The following is a 27638-nucleotide window of genomic DNA, read 5'->3' on the forward strand; positions in this document are numbered from 1 at the left end:
TAATTCTACCAGAAGTTGCTACTTAATATGGGAAAATTGATACAGTTGAAAGATAGTGCTAGCTGATTTTGGTAAGCATAGAAAATGAAGAAATATTGCCTGCTTTGCAAGGTTGCATTAACTCTTTATAAGAAATGTCCTCACAGCTTGTTGCCATAAAACATGAAATGAAAAGGAGCAGGGAGGATTGGTTAGTACCTATTTTGCCAAGTAATTTGTCTGTAATTCCATGTTGACACAAATACTGCAGTGTACATTTCTCAACGTGGAGTACAAAAAAACCCCAAAAAAGCATTAAGTCATAATTAGCAAAACAAAGCAATGCTTTATTATTCGCTTCTTTTTCATCTGGACAATGAATGCAAAAGAACACAGAAACAAATAGAAGTTTAGAAGGAAATCCCAATAGGATATTGAACATAATACTTAACTTTCTTCTTCCATAAAAAGCTGAGAAGTAGAGGTGCCCCTAAAGTTTTAGTCACTAACAGTTATCTCTGAAAGATTAGGAAAATGAAAATGTTTACATATGTATATTTTAAACATTAATTATAGATACAAAACTCAATACAGCACTAGCTTAACACAACATAAACCTCACTGTTTTTAACGTTAGTAATAAAAAAACAGAATTGTAATTAAAAAGAAAAATGGAGGAAACTATTTGTACATTTTTCCTCAAAGGTGCAACCAACAGCCAATGTATTTTTGCAACTGAGATTCCAGTTGTACAAAGGACTGAGAGATGTCGTCTTCTATTTAAAGAAGAAGCATAAATTTCACAAACTTTAAAAGAAACTACACGTGCATGAACTGCAGACAGTACCCCTTAAAGAGATGATATTTATAAGAACGTAATGGCATACCTTAAATGAATAAAGGGAGAAGTAAAACACATTTTCTACTTTCAGAGCTTTAAAAGAATTTTTTCCCTTCATAGATTACTTCCCAAATTACCTTGCATTTAAACTTGTTTGATCTTATGAAATGGCAATGTGTTTATTCTAAACAAGCATTATAAAGTAGTTGTATGATTTTTTTTTTGAGAAGCACTCAATGTGGATGTTTTATTTATAGTGACCTCAAGAATGCAAACCTCCAAAATTACATCTACTACTAACTAAACCTTTAATAGCCAATTAACAAAAAATATCTATATAGCTCTAGGATTAAACAAAATTTAGAGAATATGCTGTTACAAAATATATTTTGACATATTTCCTAAGAAGCAATTAAAACAGTCATTTATGCAGAGTTATTTACAGGGGACTCAAAGTGTATCAGTTTTAGCACAAACCAGTATATTGGGCTGAATTCAATAAAATACTGGTGAATATAAGTTTGTGACAAGGAATTTTGGGGTTTAGTAAACTTAAAAATGTTCTATACAATCATTAGATGAATCTAAATTATATAAAAAACTTGTCTAAACTGGTTAATCTGAATCATTTAATGCATTTCATTGTACTCAGAAGTGCAGATCACCAAGTCAGTGGTACACACAAGCTGTGAAACAAGTTACCACTCAAATCTTTCAGATACAACAAGCACAGATTAACTGAGTCTGACTGTACCTAATCTATACTTACAGATAGTTTGTTCTTACTTCAATACTATCTTTGTAACAAGCACATATTCAAATGTGCTAAAACAAAAGGCAGCAATTATAAATATTTACTAGAATGACCAGAACTGGTACTTGATCATAAAGCCATCCTGTCATTCATTTTTGAAGCCATATTTTCATTAATTTGTCTTCTGGTTTTAGTAGTCTTCTGTCTTATTAACTTGGAGGGTTAGAGATCATCTGGAAGTTTCACACCAGCATAGGAAAGGAATGTCTGTTCGATGCAGTCTGGAGATAAAGAAAAATTGTACTTGAGTTCATCACCATGATTCGCCAGAAGCAGTGTTGCTAAGTGACCAGCAAACCTGAACTGCAAGTAAAACAGCAGCCTCCCTACCCCCCTATGACAGGATGGGAGAAAAACCACAAACATTTTCTGTTATTCTGTTACGATTTCAGAAGAACGCCTGAGAATATTTCAAACTGTAGGGGTGTTATTATTTATTAAAACTTAGAATTAGTGTAGAGGAGTCACTTTAGAGGAGCTTACTTGTCTATGCAAGAACAAGGACACTTAAATGCGATAGCAATTAATTTGAACTTCTTGTTCCAGTACTTAAGATGCTTCAAAAACATAAATATTATATGTGTTCATCTCTCTAAACAACCCACAGACCTTATAAGCCCACAACCCATGCATCTCAGTGGTGCTTACAGGTAAAGAAAAAATTCAAAGCCACTGAACTCTGATAGGACAGCTCATTAACTTCAGTAAGTCCTGGCTTAAACAGTGCTTTATCCCAACACAGAATTTTAACTGCAGAAGAGCAAGGAATCCCAGACTGCATTATCCTACACTTTCACTTATTCTCTTCAAACTACAGTTCTCAAATACCATTTAGTCCTAACAACTCTTTTTAAAAACAGTATTTTAAACTTTACTGTACTGAAAGCTTACAGATATTTTCAGTCACATCTACAAATTACAGTATTCTGAAGAGGTTACCACAACGCTAAGAAAAGAAGCCATATCTAACTGTTGCAAAAAGGCAATACTGCCATGTAGTTGCTAATTTATATTGATTGCTAAAAAGCAATACACATCTCAGTTAATTAAGTTACTGCGCAATTTGGGGGAAAAAAAGCACATTTAAAAGAAATGTTATGTCACAGTTACATTAACAGATTTTTTTTCATAATCAAGTGCATATTGTATAGCACACATTCATCATTAGCTGTTTTTAAATGTTTGTGCTTGTCTTATATAAAAAGAACCAGGTTTTTTTTCCCCCAGTCAAATAGTGTCTCTGTTTTCAGACTTTGAAAATGTGTCGCAGGTTAATTCAAATTGATCCTGTGATCAATCCTGAAGAAAATTGATAAAAGACTTTTTTTTTTTTTTTACAACAAACATAGTTTCTCGGGTATGTCAAAATACAGTCTTTAAGCATTTTTAGTTACGTGCAGAGCAATGAAAATGCTGCAATACATATTTCTAGGCTAAATTTATCTTGTCATGCAATTTAAATTTAAAAAAAGTTGAATGCAAATAAAGACCCCTGGTTTAAGTTACGTAGTGAAGTCCAATAAATCCACTTAACGGATAAATGGTATTAAAAAAAAAAGAGTGGATACGTGCCAGACTGATTAGTCAGCTACCTGAAGGATACATAAAGCACATTGTTGCATACACAATAATCATACTTGTACATGACTGTCTTAATCCAGTCATGTAAAGAGAGACAGTACTCAACTATTGTTTGCATGTTCAGACCCATGTCAATCAGATTTAATATGCAGGCAGATTAGTGCTTCCTAACTTGCTGATGACAGGTTGACTACAAAAGCCAGTTTTTCCAGCACAAAGGACAGTATCCTGACAGAAGCAGATACTGTTTCTTAGGAAAAACATGTTCTTCCTAATTTTTGTTGCTGAACTTTCCAGGGCCAACAAGAAGCATTGAGGATGATTTCAAGTAAGAAACTTCACACATCTCCAAGCCCATGAAGAATATATATACAGTATTTGTGACAGATGTTTAAAAACCATGCAACATCTGCTTCATGACAGGAGTTTGACTATCTATTTCTAATATTTCTTTCTTCTTCATTTTCCTGGGAAAGATAACCACATTACTAAAAATAGCTTACCTTCAGTACAAGAAAAAAAATCTTGTTCTGTGAGCAGCTGCCATGCTTTCAGACATATTTCTGACTTTAAGATAATTAACAAAGCCTCGAAAGAACAAGAGGAGTCCTGGAAGTGTAGAAAATGCACAAAATTAAGTATATTAACATAAATACACACTATCCCACATTATTCTTATTCGCATAATTTTTAAAACCTAGCCTACAAAGTAAACTGAAGTCTTCATTTATCATTCACAAATTCAACAACTAAGTCAGCTTTCATCTTGTGATGCAAGGATTCAATTTTATGAAAGGTTTTCCACAAATTTTAGTGATTTAGACTTCAAGTCTCATCGGCTAAAAATACTGCTTGAAAATACTTACAAAGATGAAAAAAATCCTGAAACATAAAAGAATCTGTTCTGCAAACTCTTTTCAAGTAGAGCTCTCAAAATAAATTACTAGTGTGTTAGAAGAGTACCTGCTTCACAAAATGTATCTTTAGCAATAAGCACAATAAATATACTGTGAGTCAAAAGAGGGAAAAAAAGAAAGTAAGGATTGCTCTAGCAAGAAGCCAGTAATGAATTATAGTAGATTAGGACTTGAGATTTAGCCATCTGTAAAAAAACCACCAGTCCAAGAGGAGGAAGAACAATTGCCAAAGAAAATTACTCAACATATGTCAATATTACAGTTTTTGTCAACTCTAAATTTCAAAATCTTATAAATTATTTACATTTCACTGCATTTGAAAGAATATTTCAGCTAAGAGGAAAAAGATGTACACAACAGTCACAGAGAAATTACATTTCCAATAATGGCACCTTGAAGATATACGCTTACGTGAATATACACATGTGTGTTAAAACTCCAAAGGTTCAAATGAAAATCTAAACTGAGGTTCTACAAATTCAGGCAAGAATTTAATTATTTTTTTTCTACATGATTCACTTTTCCTTCCTGCTATCCTGGATGAGCCCTTGATTTTTTCCAATGATCAATTCCTCTCTAAATTATTTTTGTTTATGATTGTTTTAACTTTCCTCAGTAAGATCTTGACTGCAACTCTGCTACAAAACTTGCTACCCAAAAGCTACCAGAGACAGTCCCCCTTTCAACTGAAAAGAAGTTGAAACAGCAAAATGAGGGCAGGCAGCTCTTTAGGTGCTTGATAGAGTATTTTCGGCATCATACATGTTGGAAAATCAGTCCAAGTTCAACCCATATTTTACATTTCGCTGTTAAAGGAAGAAAGAAAAACCACTCCACTTTCCATTGTGATCCTCAATAAGAAACGCTGGCTAACACTTAAATTTGAAATTTAGAATTGTGTCTCTCCAATTTTTTCACTGATACATGATAGCTCTCTGGAAGTAGACCACTTTGCTCTTCCGTGATGCACATGCAGATTTTTCCAGCTGTTGAAAGAAGGAAAGCAAGCAGAAACGATCGATGAACAGCAGAAGAGAGGAGATGGCAGTAGGTGGGCTGAAGGATGTCAAAGGGCTATGCAAAAGAAAGACTCCAAGTCATTGCCTTCTGGAGAGAAGCTGGACATAGCACTTTGTGTGCTCTAACAAAAGGTTATCCAAAACAACAAAACACAGATCTGGTTGGCAGTATTCCCATGACATGATAATACTCCTCCATGTCATTGTAAGTAGCTTTTTTAGGAAGACTCCTTCTATGGTCTTCTAGCAATACCATAAAGCCACTTCATCAGTTTAAAAATTTTGTTGGCATACTTCATGCAAAACCTACATAAGACAAGGGAATGCTGACTGCCAGATGCACACTGTATGCCTCAGAGTGCTTTTTATTCCAACTCGTGATTTAAAGAAAAAATAAATCCTCAAACACTTCAGACCAAAAATAAGGCTTTCCCAAATAAAAGTGAGCTACTTCCTGAATATGTGCAAAAGACTAGTAAAAAGAAAAATGACAGCTTTTTCCATAGAGGGAGCACTAGGGGAAGAACACTATTTTTATCCTAATGAAAAAAGGTGTCAAACCTCAATTTCAGGCACCACGGGCTTTGTTTTAATTAAAGACTTATCTGGAGATGTTTGTGCCTGCAAAGAGTCATTTCACCTACTTCAATACAATAACCTCAAAAAAATACAAAAGCATTCAAGGGACTGATGCTGTGAGCTGTTAAACATTTGCAGGTTTTATGTATATCAAGCAACCAAGTGCACAAGAGCAGAGCAAGGTGGGCATTAGAGAGTCTGATGAATGCCCTTAAACGCTATTAAGAGGCAGATAGAGAAATTTTTAGGTAATGTTGTTTAAGACTTTTGACATTTCTTGCAAGATAAACAGTGAGTCACAGTGAAGATCTCAGAGTTGGTCTTTTTTCTTAACTTACTCAATGCTTCATTCTAACATTTGCTGTTAGCCACTTGAATCAATTAACTCAAAGGGAAGAGTGCCACCTACTGAACCAGCAACAGTTTACCATGCTTCCAGAGCTGGAAACAGAAATTAAAATGCATAGCAGCATTCACTTCTGTAAAAGAAAATCATTCCAGATTCCATATCCAAATTACAAAATCCACAGCTGGAGAAAAGTTATAGTGGTTGGGCTTTGGTATACCTTCGTTAAAAACAAACACAAGAGCAGAAGATGTGCATCAGACTTGAAACACTGGCAGACAGAGCTCTTAAGAGAAAGCTGACATCATGGGACCACTGTGATCAGCAAGCATGAAACCATTCTCTCATCCTACTGAGCAACTGCTGATGCAGTTTGCATTTCAAAGGACTCAAAAAGGACATTTTGTGACCTATGCACAAGACAGCAGACTCCACCTTCCTGGGTTCAGACACATTTCTTAAAATTTAATACTTGACATATAGGCTTATACATGTAAATACTACTTATCACATAAGGCCAAAGTTTCATTACACAGTTCTGCACCCCTAGAACAGTAGAAGCAATTTAAAAAGCACAAGTTACAAGTCTCAGTTTTACACATAATCCCTTATGCAGAACAAAATTTTTTGAGCTGAAGGGTATTTGAACAGTCCACAGTTCACACAATAACACCACTATGGTAACCAATAACCTCATGAATAGTATGGAAATAAAAACAAAACACAAAATTATCAGCAGCTAAGGAAAAGCACATAGCTAAACATGTTACAAAACTCTTATTTACAGCTACATGATTCATCTTTGAGTACTTCCACATCAAAACAGAAATGAATTCAACTGCCACTTACCAAGTACAAGAAATATCCACCAAAGCCAGTACTGTCCATTGAAATATCCAGTAAAATAATCTGAAAACTGAAATTCATAGAGGAGGCTTAGCTGCAGTAAGATAGATGACTAAGACATATTTAATGCACTATGCAAATAAAGAAAGCATGGAGGAAAGAGTAAGTTAAAATAAATGTATCCTACTAAAATGCAAAACTAGTATATGTACAGCAGTCTATTACACAAATAAAACATTTCTATTGTCAGTTGGTTTGCAACAAAGTAATGAAAAATCTCTAAAAAATACGTGTGTGTACCCATGTAAAATATACATGTATATATGAAAACACCCTTGTATTACTTGCCAGTAATCTGTCATTTTTTATTATAATGAGTCACCACTTGTTGATTTTCCCCTTTTCCCCTCAGTGCCTGCCATCCCAAACACATTACAGCAGCCTGCTGCTTTAGATATTAACACGAAAAGCCACATTAGTTTAATCTTATCAGACAGGGATGTTCTGCTGACCCTACAAAAGGGGAGCTTTTGACCTTCTGTATACCCCCTACTGTTAATCGCTGCCATGAATACCAGCCCCATAAAGACCCCCAACTCATTAAAGTCTTTTCATTTTCAAACCAGCATTCAGTTCCCAGCAGTGAGCTGAACGCAACTAAATGAACCTTGAAGTGCCATTTCAACTGTTCCTGCGAGTGACCACGGCAGACAGTTTTGTCCTCCCTGTGATGTGGGAGGCAGCTGGAGGGCAGGGTGTGATCGTACTGGAGACAGGTATCTGTGCCTTTACCAGACTCCAGACTTCATGCTTCACTGATAAAAAGGCTAATCAAATGTCTCCAAAACCCCCACAAAAAGTAGAAATGGGGAGATGAGTGAAGAGTTGCCAGAAGGAGTAAAATAACCTACTCAGCAGCTCTGCACACTTCTATACACTTCTACCCTGCTATCATTCATTATGTTTACTGCATCCTGACTTTTGTGCTTAGTGCTTCCATTTGCCCTTTCTAGGACATTTCAGTATATCAAACAAGAAGTAATGGGAGGGGAAATAATAAACCCTGAACAAACAAAAGAACCCCCACAAAAACAACAAAACAAAGAAACCCAACAAAAAAACCCCAACCAAACAAAAGATACTGGGCCTCATATACCACCAGATGAAAATCTAAGACATATAAAGAACTGTAGATAAAGGTGTTTTTTTCTTCAATTAATCCACGTGCTTGTTCCAGAATAAAGCCAGATTATGTGAACTCTTTGAGCCAGATTATGTGAACTCTTTGAGTATATATGAGTATACTTGTATAAGAGTATGAGTATTCATTTCGACCACCAATCAAAGAAAAAAAAGCAAGAAACAGAATTGCTCAGTTGAACTAAACAATTGCTATTTTACATTGCCCTTATATAAATACGCAATTCCTAGGATTTTGACAACACATTGACGTTGATCCCATCTCACTTGTTAGTCAGTATTTTCAATTCTCTAAACATTATATGTGTGTGTGCTTATAAATATATATCTATATACATACACACACAGACATATCAAGATACTTTTCCAATAGTTACCATTTCGTTTAATTGAAAAGAAGATTCACTAAAACCAACAATCAAATACTTGCCCATGTGCATTGCTCTCCTCTCCTACTTTCCTTGGGCAGAATCAGCCATGGCTGCAGAATCTCCCCAATAGCAAAATCGTGCTTTTGTTCCCCCTACCCTTCCTTTTCCCCAGTAAAAACTGATACAGATCAAGCATACATGAATTCAGGCTGTCTAGACACTAAAAAGTTTTGTACAGTTTTGTACTACTGACCCTGAGTGAAAAAGGAAGAGCTTGAAAGAAAAGGACAGAACAATTTGGTGCACACAGGCCTGCTTGTGTGTCACCATTAAAATGACTGTCAACATACACTTCACGAGCTTTCTGCTCTTGTCTCTAGAAAGGGAGACAATAGAGGAACATTATGATCTTCATTATGAAAAACTCCATCCGTGAGGTCTTGGCATTGGCCAGCTCTAATATTTCGTAATTAATAATGGATTACATACAATAATTTAATTATAGTCTAGAATACAGTAATTCTGTGTTCCAAAGGACGTTCAGCATATATTAATTTGTATATTTGTTTTGAGCACATTTTCCAGCAGAAAGGACTAATGAAACTGACATAATGAGCAATTTCTCACCTCTGTTCAGTATGCATTAAGGGAAGCTGAAAATATCCCAAACGAACGCATAGCTGAAAAATTTATGTCTTCTCTCTCTATTAAGATATATTCTATCCCAGCCCCTGAATTCCAACAAATACACCAGAATCACATCTGGTCCAGCAGCATTTCCCTGCTCTGAACGAGCAAAAAGGAAATTAAAAAAAAAACTTCTAAGAAAGATGCTGTACATGTCCAGGAAGGACCATGCAATCTTCCAACAATTTTTTTACTATCATGCTAAGTCTAAATCAAGTTGCTAACACACACACTGAGAAAAAAAAATTAAAAAAAAGATTATTGGTGGCAGAACATGAAAGATATCTAAGATATCCAAGATCTTTTTCTTCATTAAATGGGACAGGATTTTAAATGTTGTGTCTCACAGATAAGCCAAATTCAAGTTCAGAAAGCACCATTACATTTCATCTAGCATCCACTTAGCTAAGTATTTGTAGCATTTGGCTACTGTACCTTTTGGAAAAGTATCTAGTTTTGCAGTGAAAACATCAAGACTCAAGCATTTAATATTGTAAAAATGTGACTAACTTCATATTTAAGTTGGACTTGGTCCCATATGTATCTTACAAGGAATAAAAGAATCAAATACAAGGAAGAAATGCTTTCTTATATTTCTTTCCCAACAGTCTAAGACATCTATAAATTTTTCATGCTTGACACTATAATACCAGTGATATTTTAGGTACTTGCTCCACTTCTGTGGACTTTTAAAATAGACTTTTAAATACTTGTACAAGGAATGAGTCATTTGGTATTTATTTTACTAGAAATGTGAACATCAAATGCTATGTCAGGTAAAAAAAGAAAAAATACCCGTTTTCAATTCCCTTATTATATCCTTGAATAAATTATGTGTTTGTTGTACAGAGTCTGTATTGTGTGAATCAAGAAACATACCCGTACAATGAGAATCCATTTGATCAGGGAGAGACCAAATCCACAGATTGCACCATACCTTCCAGCTATGGTATTTGTTATACAGAAGGATAAACAAAATCCAATCCAGTTGAAAATAAACGCCACTATAAAATAAAAGAAACAGTAGCTTCTGTTAATCTGTATAGCTAAGCAAACAGACTTCACAGTAATTTCACTTTTAAACTACTAAGGACATGCTTACACAGTCAGTTAATTCTCTTCCGGTAATTCAGGCTTTCAGAGATTGACTTTGAACCCAGACATTGCCCCTGGTATAGTCACTTAATGACAAAGCAAATGGTAAACAGGCTGGAACCTACTACTTTACACTAGAGAAAATTCCAACATAAAAGAAAGTATTATACTGCCATAGACATCTAACCAGATTATACTGGACACGAAAAGTAAATTCACAAAAAGGACTATAACACACAAGATTTGGATTAAAACAAAGAAGAAAAACCCTTTCTGCACCTTTATAACCAAAAATATAGTTACATGCACACATATGTGCATGTATAAAGGCTGCAATGTTTAGCTTTATCAATTTTCGATCTAACAGAATAAAAGTATCCACTCTTGCTCCAGAAACTTAAGTGTAGAAATGAAGGTAAGTTGAGAAGCTGATGTTTCATGGGTCTCTTAGATCTGTATTTATGCCTTCTCTTTTGGCTCTATATCCCTAAGACATAAGTAGCCTTGGCAGCTTTACACAGAAGTTAAAAAAATCAATGAACAAAAAGGACATTGAGCATAACTACCACTATTGCTTCAATTAACACTTTTACACAACCCCCAGTTTAACAATTTAAAGTTTCATATCTGCATATGTACTTGGCAACCAGCATCATCATCTGCATTGACTACAGGTTGCATGCATTATATCAGAGCGTGAGAATTCACAATTAGGGGAATGACCCAGCTTAGAAATCAGTGAGGGCATCCAAAAAGAAAGCCATCAAACAGAAGAGATGGAGGAACTGGTAGAGGAAGCTAACTCAGGAATTCTGGAGAGAACATGACAGTGGAAAATTGAAAACATTAGGGAACTCCACAGTAAACACAAGAATCACAGAGGAGGCTAAAGAGGAATGGAAGAGGGGCAGCATGGAACAAAACCCCTGCCAACAAGTTCTCAGTGTTTAAAATCCTATGCTTAGCTACATAAAATTCAGACATTAAATCGTCAGAGGAAAAATGAGTCTGTCTCTTCAGTTAAAGTTTGAATACACAACTAGGAACTGAAAATTGCTCAATAGTTTTCTTTAATTAAAGCATTTTGAAATACTGTCTATAAAACCCCATTATTTTTATACTTTAAAACCTAATTAAAAATTTTCCAATAGTCTACATGAAGATGCAACGATATGCTCACAAATGCAAAATCAAGTCTGTAAAACTGCAGCTGGATTCCATGAACTTTAAACACATGGAAGTTCCAAAAGTTTTGGAGGACTTCAAAATAGTCATTTAGTGCAAGTGGGAAAACATCTTGCATTGCTCAGAGGCATGGGTAAAAGATGGTGGCAACAAGAATTCTTACTTGTATACAATTTACTAATCTAAAAGGACCCCAAGAAACAAAATTAAAATAAACCCAAAACTTTGAGCAGATGCTGATCCAAACTGGCATATGCAGAGGAAACAAACAAAACCAATCCAACCCCTGCTAAAAAACACCCCTATAGAACAACATTGTGACCCCAACATTTACCAAGTTTTCCAAGACACATTTACATTTGAGAGAGCCTAGATAAATTGTTTTGATTTCCCTGTTTTAAGCAAGTTCTCCAAAACCACCATCTTTTAACAGTAACAGATTTCAAAAGCTCCTTATTCAATGCATTCTTGGATCCTGCCTCACCATAAGAGCTCACTGCTCTTTCTCCCCACTACTCAAGCTACCAAGGGTGAGTTTGACTATGGTGAGGTATACCTAAAGACAGGTATCTTAAAAAGGACACAAGATTCACATATTTCTAATGGTCTATGAGCACTAGAGAAATTCTCAGAATATGAACAACTTTAATATATTTTTTTTAATTACCTCAACTCATTTGTAAATGCATGAAAAATATCAGAGATTTCCCCATCATAAATACAGGAGGGGAAAAAATAGCTTTTTATAATTAAAGAGGAGCACTAACAATTTTACCCTACTTTCAACTTGAACTAAAGGAATATTCAAAATAGATTGCATATAAGTATTTGATGGATGTTTAACATCAAGGTATTTGCCCAACTTTTGAAAGTAAAGGCATCAGCATGTTCCAGTCTTGTTCACAGTAGGGCTTTTTTTCTCTCTAATCAGTCTGCTGTTCTATCAAGTTACATAAGTAGCTTTTTACAAGCAGAAAAGACAAAGCTTATAAAAATTGTAAACTAGTGCAAGTTCAAATATTCCAATAAAACTGAAGTACATACAGAAGAAAAATCTCATTATTTAGGTTTTTATCTGCAACCATTTGCTAGAAAACTTGTACAGTCAGGACCTAATCAAAAAATCTGTGTCTTCAGCAGCACAAGGAAGATGTTACTTCCACTGCTCTAAAACACAGGCAATCAGGGAGATTCTCCCAAACTGCCTTGATGTTGTATCATTTTAACAAACTTAAGAAAGGCAACTATAATGTCTACATGTTTTCCATATTTGCCATTGCTTCTCTCTTACATCCCATGTCCCACCACTATTTTGAAAATCATTCTCCTTGTTTCATTCTGGTTATGAAATACAATATTGACTCTCAGAAATGCATCTTCTGAGCAGACTGCAATTCCCTCCGATTGCTTTTCTCTACATCAAGATCAGCCTCATTTGCCCATCTGTATATCTTTTTCCATCATGTGCATCCATGTGTATCTTCTGTCAGCCATGCAAGCTCTGAGCTTAACAGCTTACACTGTATCTGGTAAGAGTTGCTGCAGTAAATTCCTGTATAATTCCTGTCTCAACTTATTACTGCAATGAAAGTTCTTCATAATATTCATCCCTATGTTGTCATAGAGAAGCCATAGCACAAGCTCCCCCATCAAGCTGAGGGAGAAAATAGACCAGTGAGGGGAGTGATCAATAAAAGGAATTATGCACTAATTTCTCTAGAATTACCAACTTCCTTCTCTAGCTACTAGAGACAACTAAGTCGTTGTACAAGCTCCTTGCTGTAATAAATGCTATCCTCCACTACTTTTCTGCATCCACTTACTTTGTGCAATGTAAATGACACTGCTCAGCTGTTCAAGAGATGATCTCATCCATCACAGAACATATGATCTCATCCATCATGGAACATCAGCTTCCATGACATTCCTGCACAGACAATGTACCTGCCATGACACTAATAATGTGCTGTCATAAGGAAAGCCATTCCTAAATGTGAGGGGGAAAAAATCTGGTGAGGTGCTACAACCACATCATGACCCTAAAAAAGAATTCTTAACTTCTGCTTGCCCATTTTCTACATGCAGCCAGATTCTGTGTGCATCCTGTAGATCTCCTCTGCAAATCAAACCACTGTGCAAGATTTGTTTTCTATCCCAAAAGTGCTTACATGCCTACTTGAGCCCAACTTTCAATTACTGTCAACTTTCCATTAACATATTTCAGACATTTAGACTAAACTCACGCTGACTGCACTGGCATCATGATTTCAGTATCTACTTTTAATACTCTAGACCATTCAGAGAAGTGGGACTGATAAAAGTATCGTTTTTGAATTTTGTAATTCCTGAGGTGATTACAAAAGGAAAAAGTCCATATAAATGCAATTCATATAAAAAGAATATAAGCTTTAGCATTATCTCCTCATGACAACAACTATATGGGTGATAATGACCCACATAAGAAATGGGTTTTTGAGAGGAGGGTTGGACTAAAGGTCTTTTTTAACAGAGTGTTTGTGAGGCAATGTAGTCCCTACATTTATACTGTATTTCTCCTCAAGGTTTTCAGTAAAATAATCCCAGCCAAAATACAAAGCACAAGACTTTTGAGTTGTACGTATTGAAATACAACAGATGAAACAATAATGATAAGCACATTACATTGTGATTTTTCCTTAGCTGCTCCAGCACTTCACCTGCTGATCTTTTTTACTTGGCTTTCCACAACTACACACTATTCACTTAAGTTTTTAAGTATCACGAAAAGAAGGCAGTAAAGCTGATCTGAAGCTTTATGTTCCAAATTTTAGCCATGAATCAAGCCTGTAAAAAGATTATAATGGCAACTACATATACAAAAAGCAACTAATGCTCAGTTATGGTCTTTACTCCACAATTTGTTTGTTCATTTACTTGCTATTTTAATATATAGCAAACACCAAAGAGCTTAATGCTTTATACCTGGCCTAGACTTACTAAACATACTGCAATAATAAATAATTCGTTCCAGGATTTCATGGCACTAGGAATTGTTCTTCCCACTCCTGCATACAATTTGTTCCATTCTTTAACTGGGATATAGATCTTTGCTCCATCCTGAGGGTTCACTTACAGACTGATGATCATCACTGGAAGTGTTGGCTGTCAGCTTCCACAGAAAATGGATAACTTGTTTCCTAAGTAATTAATGTTCAGAAACATTCCTTGACAATTTATTCCTACTTCTTCATTACTCTTGTTGCTATGTTTTTCTTACTACCCAACTAGAAGCTTTCTCGTTCCAATTGTTTTGTATTATATCTAATGCATACAGAAAAACTGTGTAAGTCAAATTATTTCTGCAGTAAGAAAGAAGTTAAGTGACTGTGTATGAAGGTCAGTCAGCCTCCCCTAATAACCAGAGAGAAATAAGAACTCAAAACAGTTTCCCTATCTCCCAACATTTAAAATTTTAATGAAGTAACTTCCCCTCAGCTTCTCTTGCATGACTAAGGGAAACCTGCAGAACATTTGTGATATAGACATGCAGAAGTCAGGTTCCTAAAGTTACACAGAGGAAGCCTCCCATGGGAACTTCAACCATGCTTACCACTCCTCAGGAAGCACATACAAGGAGACTGTGCTCACCCTGAACTTGTGCTACAACTCTGCCTTCCAAATTGGGCCCCCTTGAAACCCCCAAATAAGGTATCCCAGCTTGTGTGCAGTTTATTGACTGCTTGAGACAATTAACAGGTTTGAAAACTGTATGAACATTAATTTACAAAACTTTGGTATGGTAATTTTCTGTTCCGGTATAGTGTCTAGGACATTTTGTACATTTGCATTTCCCTATAAAACCAGGTTTTATTGCAGTGAGTTGTATACAGTGCTTAAATAGCCTAGATGTTCAAAAAGATCAGATTTATGTATGAGAATTTAAGCTCTGGTTGTACTACTAAACACTTTTCTTCATTTTTATCGCCTTATTAACCTATCTGTGAAGTTCAACTTCATTTTTCCTATGCTGTAGGGACAACCCAAAACTCCCTTACATGGTTTCAAAGAATTCAGATAAGCTCCACAATTCCTCTTGGGGTCACAGGAAAAAAGGTTGGTTCTAAAGCATTCCTTAAATATAAAGGAAAACCATATAAGCCTTTTAGTAACGTCCAAAATGATCTCCTTCAGATAACATACCAGCATGAGTTTATCAGACATAATTCAAAAGACTTTCACTACAGGCAGATTAGCAGGAAAACCAAACCCTTTGTTCATGACAGTTACTTGCTGTATCACAATAACAGCTGTGTTCAAATTGGGAAGATACAGCTCAGAAATTCCTCCTTTTGGTTGTGCATACAAAAAAAAAAAAAATACTCTGAGAAACTCACCTACTAACTTCCTCTGACATTCTAGAAAATTTCTACCATGCTGTACAAGGCACTTAAAAATACAGAATAGAAAAAAAACATATGAAGTGGTCCAATATAATTTTTTTTCCATCTTGCCTTCATAGCCAAATGAATATTTACTTATATATTCATTTCCTTCAAAATAAGAAACTGACAGACACCGTCCTGACCATTGGAGAGCAGATTCTTAGCTCATCAACATAATCACAGACTAAGGGCAGCACCGATTTCCTGAAACAGGATTTTACCATATATCGGAAATAAAATTTATTGTTTCAAAGTTTGTATCAAAGGTTTTTCACCACGTTTCTGGATCAAGCCGAAAAATCTAGCTCTTCATGCAAAGAACTTCACTTCTTGAGTGTGTATTGTATTATTCTGTTTCATCCGGCTAAATAGAGCAACACTTTATAGCTTAGATGGGAAACAGGTCTGTAACGGGCATGCAGCAGGCTCCTAAAACAACCAAAACCCCCCAACAAACAGATCTGGCCACTAGATGGCCTGGAGAGAGCAATTTTATGCAACGTGGGCAGCTACCACTAGACGGTGAATACATATCACTAAGTGACTGCAATATGCAGGTAAGCTCAGTATGAAGTTTATTTTGCTACACTTCACTTGCATAAAATGAAATTAAAGAATTCTAACTTATTCTTATACTTAAAGCTACCTGCCCCTGCTTCCATCCCCAAGATCTTCCAATGCTGTACTTGACAGTCAGGGAGGAAGTGGGAGAGCATATCTGGAACAAGGCATTTGTTCATTCTCCTTTCACTAGAGAGCAGTTCCTGATACAGTTCTCTTACATTTTACCTATGCCAGGGAGTTTATTTGAAGCTTTCTGTGATCTGCCAACTCTACTTGCATTTAAAAATATCCCACTCTGGGGAAAAACCCAAAAGATAGTCTTATAATAAATTCATTTAATTGCTGCTCTCCTAAATCTGTATACATCAACTTCCTGGAGACTTTTATCTCCTTATTGGACAAGCATGAATACACGACCCACACATAAAGTATACCCTCATTATGTTAAGATCATTTTTAATTTAATTCACCAATTTCCTAAGAAAAATTACTAAAAACTAACATTTCAGGTCTATTACTATCTACAACTGGTTTTGTGAACTCCTCATACTATGAGCACAAACAGCAAGTAAAGTTTATCAATTTCCCTGTGTAACCAGTATCCATTATAACCAACACATTCCAATTAAAAACACACTTGCATAAATACCTTACAATGTGTACACACTCATTTTATGCGTTTCCTTCATAGGCAAGCAAAGTTTGCAATAAAATAGTCTCAGAACAATCATGAAAAATTATGATCTACAGAGTATTTTTGTCCAATGTTTAAGAGTACTGTTCTGTGCACTCAGACTCAGCTAAATACCTATTTGAAGAGAAGGTTGCCAATTTATCCAAGTACATACTTGCATTTTTGAAGGTGGACACCAGGTTCTGGGAATCCAATTTTGGACATCTGTGACTTAAAGGACTTAAGACATATTAAAGCAAACAATTCCCTTGGCCTCCTAGCGCAGTGCTAATGAAGGCCTGAACCAGAATTTAAAAGGAAGAAGAAGTTCACACAATAAAGGAACAAAATAGGTTAAATACAAAAAGTTATAGAACATAGAAAAGGGAAAAGAAAATAAAGCAAAAATGAAAAATTAAGTCATACCTCCCTTTGACCCCAAGAATATACTCTTTCTATGCTCCAACTACAGAAAGAGGTCAGGCTACAAAACTCACTTTGCTACTCTATAAACATCTTTATAGATTTGTTTTGTGAGGCAGACACATATATTTTGATCCCAAGATGCAAACACCACATCATATACCAACATGAAAAAACCTTCTGTGAAAGCATTGTAACCTGCATCTGCAACTGTTAAAGAGATTGCAAAAAAGATTACAGAAGAACTTCTACAAAACCTAGGGTAAAAGACATAATTGAGGCTTCAGTGGATAATCAATCAGCTTTAATCATGATGAATTCTCAGCAGAACAGGTATATTCTCAACACCAAACTTCCATCCAGGTTGCCAAACATTTATTTCAGAAAGGGAAAAACCCTCAAATTCAGAATAAATAAGCAATTGGTAAAACTAACGCAGCTTCCTCGTAGAAACAGCTTCTAGCTGCTAAATCTAACTTTGCTTAATGCAGTACACAAGTTACAAGACATGCACAGTGTACACACAGTACATGACAAAGAGCTACAGGAGGGCTTGTTGAAATCAGAGATTAGCTGAAAACAATACATTTTTATATAAACAGTGGTTAGTTCAACCTGAAAATGAGTATGGTTGGATTTGTTCCAAAAAATCAATCCATGGCTGTTTAATTCACTACACTAGCACCAGCAACTTTTATACAGCACATCACCTCTCTCAATTTTTTTCTAGTTAAAAATCAATTGCCAGATTTCTGTGATCTGATCTTTAATTCAAGTTGGTGGTCTAACCAGAAGATGATAGAATTTCAGTGCTAGACTTTCAAGCATTTACTATAATTTTGCTTTGTCTCCTTATCTGTGACAGATGCCACCAAAAAAAAGGCAACATATTTGCTGTATCTGGAACAGGAAGTGTTTATATTTGAGCACAGGCAGAAAAATCTGTTCATTACAGTACATTATTGCAATTCATCACAGCTCTCTTTTATATTCCATAGGAAAAAGGCACAATTAATATATACCTCAGTAGGTCTGGGATACAAGATAACTTACTGAAAAATGCCAACATGAAGATGCCATCATTGCCCACTCTAAGCTGATCTGCATCACTGAAATCATCCCGTGGTGGATACTCTTCTTCCTGGATTTACAGGTTAGTGATAATTTAGTGAAAAGTTTAGAATAACTACCTATAGGATAAAGTATTAATCATGTTTCTAAAGCTAGAAGAAAATTGACATTCCTGTAACATGTCCACATAAAGGAAGTTTTAAAAAAATAATTTATAAGTAAAAAACAAATCTTATTTGTTGTTTATATTGACAGAGCCCGAATTTTCTGTAGAAGATATGTACATACTGTCTATTCATCTTAAATGAAGCTAGAATTTTTCCAGATTAGTACTTTGACAATGAAAACCAACATACATTTTTTTAAGGTAACTATCTTGATATGTAGCCAAACTATTAAATATTTTTTTGAAAAGACATCACACAGTATACTCTATACTTTTCCTGCTGGAAAGGTCTTCTAATAATTTCCTTAATATAAAATAAAAGTTATAGCATAATGTTAGTATCTTAAGTGCTGATGCAACAGCACTGCACTAACCAATTTTATAACCCACAGAAAAACATAAGGAAGGCAAAGAACACCTCCAGGGTCACTAGAGGGCGCGAGCACATTAAAAGTGTCTAAAAGGCTTCCAAACTCAAAAGGCACAGCGCTTGAAGTAAAACAAAAGCAAACAGAGACGTCAGTCAAAACGATCCAAAGATTTCTCCCATTGAGTCAAAATGTTGGACCTTAAAATACTGAAAGTGAGTTCTGCTTCATTTCTCAGCACTCGATTTAGAACAGAACTTGGCAGATATTATATATGCAGTTTTGGGCACAGGTGGGAGATTGCTCCAGCTGTAGACTGGTAAACACAAAAGTTTTCACAATGACAGTTTTCATCAGGCTCTTTAGGAAGTGCTAACACCAATTAAACACCATTTTTAACCTTAAATGAGTAACATCAAAACAATGCAGGATGATACAAGTTAAATAATGTTGTCAGTAGCAGTAGTAAAATGGTCTAAGCAGAAGCACAGGTAATTCTTTTCCTAATTTTTCCTCCTATTACCATAATGTACTGGAACTGACATAAGAAATTTCCTATAAAAATAAATGAAATCAAGAGTGATCAAGGGAAGTTTACTTGGCTGTTTCACCCACAAGCACTTACTACAGAAATAATGTTTATGACTAAAAGGGCATTAAACAAGCACAATGACCTAAAGCTCTGTCACATGTTCCCCTTTGTCAATAGAGCAAAATAATTTACCAGGGTATGGCAGTTAGGTTAAAAACATCCTTGAATGACTGCTGTACCAACTCAGAGCAGTCAGCTTCACCCTTAGTGATACGGCTATGAAATTCCAGCTGTGCTCTGTATTTCAGATTAAATAACCAAGACACTGTATCAGATAACTTTTTTTTAAAAAACACTGCTATTCACACAGACAATTCCAATGGAAGCACAAAAAGCCAGTTAAGCGAGAATTCTAAGGGGCTATAATTCAGCTCCACATGATTTCAGGCATTCCTAAATGGTCATCTTAAGTGACTAAAAAAGCATCAGTTTGTTCAGCTCAACTTTGCTGCAGATACAACACTGATGGAGAGGAAGGGAACGGGAAGGAAAGAAGGGCTGAAAAAGCATTAAAAAAAGAGCCGCATTTGAATGTGTTTATCTCTGAAATGCATGCCATAAAACTTCCTTTTTCATGTCGGACAAAAAAAGCGCATTTTCAATTTTAATTTCACAAGGTCTACAAAACCCATACATAATAATTTTGGGCTTTTTAAAAATTGTCTGCTAACTATTGTACTTCATACTGGCATTTCCAAAACAATTAGTGAATTATGCCCCATGTAAATGTTGCCTCAGAAAAAAGGAAATTTTGCTCAATGACAGTAACAAATTTAGTTGAGGCTTCTCTGATGCTTACACATGTGAGAAACACAGGTCAATAAATACAGCTCAGGAACACGACAGCAGATATTTGCAAGAAGCACTGTTGTATTAAGCGTGAACAAGTATTAATTAATCACATTCCATGTCAAAAAGAAAGATTAAAGTGAGTTCTCTTTACTGTCTACAAAAACCAGTGTACAAAAATTATAAGTGTTTTAGAAATTAAATACTTAGAATACTAAGAAATTAAACCAGCCTATATCCACATCATTGAGGATTTTGAGGTTTTATGAGCAGTCCTGCAGACAGAAAACACTAACTGACCACTGCTCAAGCCCCACTAATACTGACTGTCTTTCAGTGCTCTCATTTGATCTGGTTGGTGTCAATTACCCTAGTCTTTCTTCAAAATATAATTGTTTGCCACCATGTATTGAGGAATGAAAACGGGCAACGAAGAACAATTGTCCTCTACGCTGATGCTCAGATTTAAACAGATTTTTACAAAATGCTTCTGTTAGATAGTGATATTTTAATCAATGAGGTCATATATTTTATTTATATTTTTCTTTTGAATGAGAAGAATGTAACACAACACACACAAATCTGTAAGATATGTAACACTGTTTCAGTATACCATTGGTTTTTGGCAAATTTAGCCAAATTAAGGAAGATGGACAGCATTCTTGCTTTCTAAATAAGTTGACATCTGTAGGAACAGAAAGTTTACTGCTCCTATGACCAGAGAAACATCTGAACAGCAAATTATATTATCAACATAAATGGCATGTCACACAGAGTAATTTCTCTAAACAAAAGAACATCAAATGGTACAGAGCATCTATTGAAGTTTAATCTATTAAACCCCCATAAACTTCAGTGCTCTCTGTAGTATTCTGCAAGAGAACTGCTTTTTCTCCTCAATGTTTTTTAGGTTTTTTTTTCAAACAGAAATCTAGCATGGCATATAGGGAGACAACCACCCTAATAAAGTAAAGAGTGATATAACTCTTCACAATGCAGTGTTTACAGAGAAAAACTTCTGAGGAAAGGGTCAAATTACTTAATAAACCCCATAAATTATACCTTCAGCATACAAACCAATAGGGAGAAATTAATAATGGGGAAAAAAGGCACAATTAACCCCAGAAGCATTTGTTCGCCAGCAGGAAAATTCATAGCAAAGTCTAAACTAGAGAGAACTATACCATACCTCTGGACGACTGAGGAATATTTCATCAAACAGACTCCTAGATTCCCTAAACTGGGCGTGCTAAGCATGTAAAAACAGAAAAACATAAGACAAATGCAACTGAAAAGCATTAAGTAAAAGCCATTCATTGCAACATACAAACAAAGTCATTAAATTGTTAGCAGCATTTTTGTCCATTTAAATTGCCCTTTCAAAACTGACCTTGAGGATTTGAAAAGAAAAAGCCAGGATTACTAATGCTATCACCACTGGTGACACAGGGCTAGTACAATTTCTTTGAAAAAATGGGATCTCTGGGAGCATTTGAAAGGAACACATGATTATACACAATCTATTCCTGCAAGACAAGCTATACAAAGAATTGTAAAATTATTGAAAGTTTCAGTAAATGTTAAGTTTGGAATTTTCATATTATCTGTTAATACAGGGCCTATGATGAAATATTTCATATGATCACATTAAGGATCTTTTGAAGTGGCCTACATGATTTGGGGGAAAATTTGAAAGCTGTGTAATAAGTGTGCTGCCCTTCCATGTCATTTTCCACTCTTTTGCTTAATGAGTAGATTTAAACCTTCACTGCACACTTTGGGGTACACCATGAAAGTGATCACCCTCACACATTGCTCAAGGTAAAATAAGGACATTCAACTTTTTCCAATTGTTTACATTATTGCAGCAAAGAGGCAATATATCCTCGTATACAAGGAAGAAACCAGAAGCTTAGAACACAGCAGAGTTCACATCTGTAAGAGCACTAATTTCATAAGGCTGAAAATAAAAACTGAAAAACCTACATGTTACATCATTTGTCTATGTTTTGCAAAGTGTGTAACATGCAGGTCAGATAATGTCTGCAGCTGTCACTTGTGAAAGTGAGAAAACAATTGAACTTTGCACTACTGTTACATAATTAAGTTACTTATCTGTACTTCCATGGGTATTCAGAGCTAAATCCTTCCTCTAACGATGGCAAAGCACCACTCAAACTGTAACAAGAGCCTTCTTTCTTATTCCAGCCATCTGCCACATTAAGACAGCCTTATTACACAGTCTTAGTCTATCTCAGTGTAAGTCCAGAGGTAAAGAAGGTAGGGATTTTGTGGAAGCATCACGTGGTAAGATAATTAAAACAGCAGTAATTAAAACTGCACTGGCACTTAATTTTAATATTATCTACAAAGCTGAAACTCAGCTTCAGCATTTCTTACTTTTTCCCCAAATCCCAACTTTGCAACCTTAATGCCGCTTCTCAAATACAGCTTGTGTGTGTGCACGCATTTGCTAAAAAAAGGAAAAAAAGAGGAAAAAAACCCAAAAAAACAGAAGCAAACTAAGCAGAATTACTGATAAATGTGAGCTCTTCAGCAGTCAACAAGAATGTGACTTTCAGATACACTTCTGATACTAACTTAATATTGCCATTAAGTCTAGAATCTTTTAGTCCATCTCTGCTTTGAGGGAATGACGTGTTCCTACTGATTCTTCATAAGTGAAATTCTTGTGGTGTCACGTAGTTCTTGAATTTCAAGCTCTCCTGTGTGTTCTAGCAAAGCAGTCTGTGAAAAAGTTTATTTCTCACTTCATCACTGTATCCAGCTCTCTTGCCTCTTACCTCCAGATTCTTTTTCCCTCCCTGGTCTTCTTTTCTCACACACTAGCTTCAGTTCCTTTCCTAGTACTGCATTTTGTCCCCACTTGGGTTCCTTTCTCTTCGCATCTCAGTTAAGCCTTTTCCCTTCTGTCTCTCATTTAAGTCCTTCTACCCTGTCCATACCATTGCCTTCCATTCATCCTTGCCTTTTCCTATTTTGACTTAGACTCTGCACCCTTCTAGTTACCTCCCTACTCAATCAAAACCAGACTTCTCTTCCCACAACATGTAAGTTTCAGAGGCTCAGCCACTGTCCTTTTTCCCCCCACCCACCACTAAAGAGAGCTGAATATAGTGGCTTTCCCCTTCCCTTCTAACTGAAGGTTAAGAATAATAAATCTGCTTCGGGGAACACCAAAAATTGCTATTTCTCAGGTCCAATCTTTTCACCAAAAGCAGCAAAGAGCAGCCATAAGGTGTACCTACTTTTAGTTCTGTAATTCTACTCTGATACAGAACATTTGAGAATGCTCTCTGGGAACAGCACATCTGAAGTCCCATCCCCTTCAGAGCTATGAGCAGCCTAAACTTTCTCATGCAAGACCATCTCCATGCATTTACAAAACTTGAAGCTGTATTTATCAACTGAGGAAACTAATTTTTCAAAAATTTGTGGTTTGACCAAAAGCAGGCAGATTGCTTGAGGAAGGGCAAAAGATGTTTCTGTTACAGTGACCTGAACTTTTAAGAAAGAGTAAATAAAAGTTTAAAATGACAAGACTAAAAATACTTGCTCTGTTTTGGGGTTTCGTTTGTTTTGCTTAGCTTTATTCTGGAATTTGCCTGAACCTCAGGCTGAGTCATCAAGGGAGATTGCTTGTATGTCTGAAATTCGTGCATCATAGGGTTCTAGATGTGAGAGCAAGAATCTTGCAAGAGATGCACATCCTGTCTGCAGTGTCACAGGTACTCTACAAGTTAGAGTTTGGTTTTAATGCTCCAAATTTGTTATTTCAGAATAAGGATTTGAATCAGACCAGTATTTCAGCAAAAGTTTTACTTATGTGACAAGCAGTAAAGACAGACTACAAAGAATCCATGCTCCTGTTAGAGCAGATAAAATGTGACAATGGAGATCATCCCCTCACTACTAAAACTTGGCAAGTCAAATCTCTGTGGCTTCCTACTGAATTCAGTCAAACAGCTTTGTGTGACACCGTCATTGGTGATGTTACCCAAACCTACTTTAACATCAGCTGTGCATACCTCAAAATGAGTGTTGTGCATTGCAAGCACTGTGAAGCAGTCAAGGAAGGACCTGCCTCCTGCTGAGTAAGTAAAGGGTTTTTTTTTCCCAGTCACAAGCACACCACAGCCACTAAGATTTTAAATGTATATCAAATATAATCACATTTGACCTCAAGGAAGACATTTTTAGTGAAAGCACTGGAAGCCTTTTTGGGTACAGTATATTATGGTCAATAGCAGCAGAATTTCCACAACCCAGAACTTCAGAGAAAAGATGAAACTTGCTTACAAAACTAACATTTACCACTAACTGCAGATACCAATCTTCTATTTTGAAGACTGTATTCTTCATAAGATTAATTCTTACAAAACTAGAGACACTGGATATCTGCCTATTCATTGTTTACCACAACTCACATAGGGGCTTTTTTAAGTACTTGGAACATTTCTTTGAACTTCAGTATTTAAGTTTCCATAGATCAAACAATAGGAACCTTTCTTTTTAAAAGCTATCTACACTATTTTGGGTCATATCTCTTCCAGACTGTTGAAATTCTCCCTTCCTCTCTAAAGGTATTTGGTAATTCTTTTATTTTTACCATCCACAACAGTACACATTAGTGATAACTCTACAAAGTAATATTAGTAGGGGATACCTGATTAAGAGTTGACAAAATACTGGATAAACTAGTAAAACAGGGTAAAAATTGGCTTTTAAAGCTGTTTAGACAGCTATGTCTTTCAAAAGACTGAATATGATGTGCTTTTTATAGTATTCACAAGTAACATACACTATCTATATAAACATTCAAATATTCCTAAACATCCAAAATATTTAAATCATCAACCCACCATTATTATAGTCATGGGTCATAAAATGGGCCAAATTGTTACCAATAAGTAGCCAAACACGTTTCACAAAACCGAAATACAGCAGAACTGTATCACTTACTCGCTGGGCAACTTCAGCTGCTGCAGCTGCTATGGCTGCAGCTTTGGCCTTCTCCGCTTCATCGTACGTAGGAAGAGAGGTAGCTACACTGTATGGAGGTGGCACAGGATAAAACTCATTGTGTGTGTCTGTTCAAAATAAAGAAGTTATTTATTTTTAAACCAGAAAGGTGTCAAGAATATTAACTTTCACATGCACATAATTATTTACCTCTAAAGTATATTTTTTACAGAGGCTAAAAATGAGGATATTTGCATTTGAAGTTCTTAAGAATATTTTTAAAAGAAAAACTTTTAACAGTTTGATGGTACTTTTAGCTGCTACCCAAGGCAGAAACCTTAACACAGATGTTGGCAAGAAATCAACAAATTCATGAAGAAAAAAATTATATTTAGTTAGTTATATCCCCAGGCATTCCAACCAAATACTTTTTATCTAACCATACATAGATATACACACAAAAATCTTTTTTTAAAGAAGTTTTTAAGTATCAGTATCAATCTATTACTTCAGTCGAGTAATAGCCATGCTGTATTCTTATTAGTGCAGCCTTGTTGCCAACTCTGGTGGCCCTCTGAAAATCAATTTTTCCAAGATTTCAATTTCAACACGTTCTTTTAAAAATTGTTCCTTCCATCAAAATCAACCACGGACTTCATTCTTCTGTGTTGTAACAGTAAGACATCACCCCATAGAATAGAATTATTAACAATATTAATTGAAAGTACTTAAAATATGCCATGAGCTTCCTCCTACAGCCAGCAGTAGCTTGTTAAAAGGCTGTTTACATGATTAAGATTTGTCAGCACAGGTCACATGGTCAACAGATTTGTCAGCACACCAACACAGGGATGTTATATATAGGGATAATTCCACACAGCTATGTATTATACTTGCAAACACTGTCTCAAAGAACAGGGAAGGGAAACTGTTCTTTTAACAAACACTTAAAAAATTAAGTTGGCAGCTACTCCTAAAATATTTATTTGGCACATTGGAGACACAAATCCATGTAACTTTACTTAAACAGGAACTTCAATGTTGCCTGCTGCTAAATCTCCCATATCCCCAAGAAAAGCCACAATCTCCTAAGAAAAGGAGCAGTGAATAAATGAATAAAGAGAAGTTTTATCTTTCATGAGAAGCTTTATCAAGAGCTTTTGAGCAAAATTAACCTTTTCATGGCGATATTTTCACCAAACCATGTCACACACCAAAGAAGTCTGAAGAGTTTTTATAAAGAGGCAATGAAACTTGCTCATGAGGTCTATTAATGGAGCACTATTCAAAGATGTAGTGTATTAAATGTGGAAATGAACTATAAGCAGACTTGAATAAAACCTATTCAGCTAATTAATGACCATCCATTTTGCCTAGCAATTTGGAACAATCATTGTAATTTACAAGAGTGCTTCTTCTGAACAAACCAAAGGGCTGCACATCAAAGGACAGCTTTTTACTGCAATTGTGTGCATGGAAAAGAAAACCTACATGGCAGCATCAGACCACTTTGAACCAAGAGCTGATTCATACATGCTCATCCCTGACAAGCTGCTATTTGAGAAAAATACCTGAGGTTGCAGCTGCTTCCACAGCTATGCTACAGTAAGGAGGAGGGGAAGTATCTGCCTCAGGTGAAGCTGCTGGCTGCGGAGCCTGTGGAGTCTCTGCAGACGTGGAAGGCTGCTCAGCTGCTGAAGACTCTGGGGGGTCATCCTCATTGTGAAGCTTAGGAAAAAAACACACACATTTCAGAGGCATTCAGGGAATATTTCCCATGACAACCTAATACGTGCAGAGACATGTTCAAAGAGAGACAAGATCACTCTCATCAACAAAACAAATTATTTACAAAACAGCATGTGACCACTTCAAGTAGTCCAGCTAAATTCTTTTAGGCAATTAGCACAAGATTATGTTAGCTGCCTTGCCTTTGTTTTTTCCCGGGAATGTTCTTCTTCTCAGTGATTTTCAGGGAGTCTTAAAAATCTGGAGTTTTCCATGTTTACTATATGGCAAAATACTATTATATTAATATTTTAATACAACTATATTTTTATTCTTATGTACAGTCATAAAATGTATCAACGTATTTTAAATAACTTCAGGTGAGAAATACTATTATTTA

At 35.7% G+C, this 27638-nt stretch overlaps 1 protein-coding gene across 2 annotated transcripts in view; it reads right to left on the minus strand.

The window, feature by feature from the left end:
• Window positions 1-305: 305 nt before the first annotated feature.
• Window positions 306-27638, minus strand: part of NDFIP2 (Nedd4 family interacting protein 2) — a 45505-nt gene continuing 18172 nt past the window's right edge. Inside the window, exons 2-9 of one of the 2 annotated variants that reach the window (XM_036406636.2) lie at window positions 27082-27238; window positions 25511-25638; window positions 21717-21776; window positions 18595-18682; window positions 10060-10184; window positions 6926-6992; window positions 3719-3824; window positions 306-1855 (exon numbers count right to left, since the gene is read on the minus strand). In XM_036406636.2, the coding sequence (XP_036262529.1) occupies window positions 3721-3824; window positions 6926-6992; window positions 10060-10184; window positions 18595-18682; window positions 21717-21776; window positions 25511-25638; window positions 27082-27238 (729 nt within the window). In that variant the 3' untranslated portion in view covers window positions 306-1855; window positions 3719-3720. The remainder of the gene's footprint in view (window positions 1856-3718; window positions 3825-6925; window positions 6993-10059; window positions 10185-18594; window positions 18683-21716; window positions 21777-25510; window positions 25639-27081; window positions 27239-27638) is intronic. The other variant, XM_036406646.2, reaches the window with a different exon arrangement.

This window comes from Molothrus ater, chromosome 2 (genome assembly GCF_012460135.2).
Source record: "Molothrus ater isolate BHLD 08-10-18 breed brown headed cowbird chromosome 2, BPBGC_Mater_1.1, whole genome shotgun sequence".
NCBI classification, from domain to species: Eukaryota; Metazoa; Chordata; class Aves; order Passeriformes; family Icteridae; genus Molothrus; species Molothrus ater.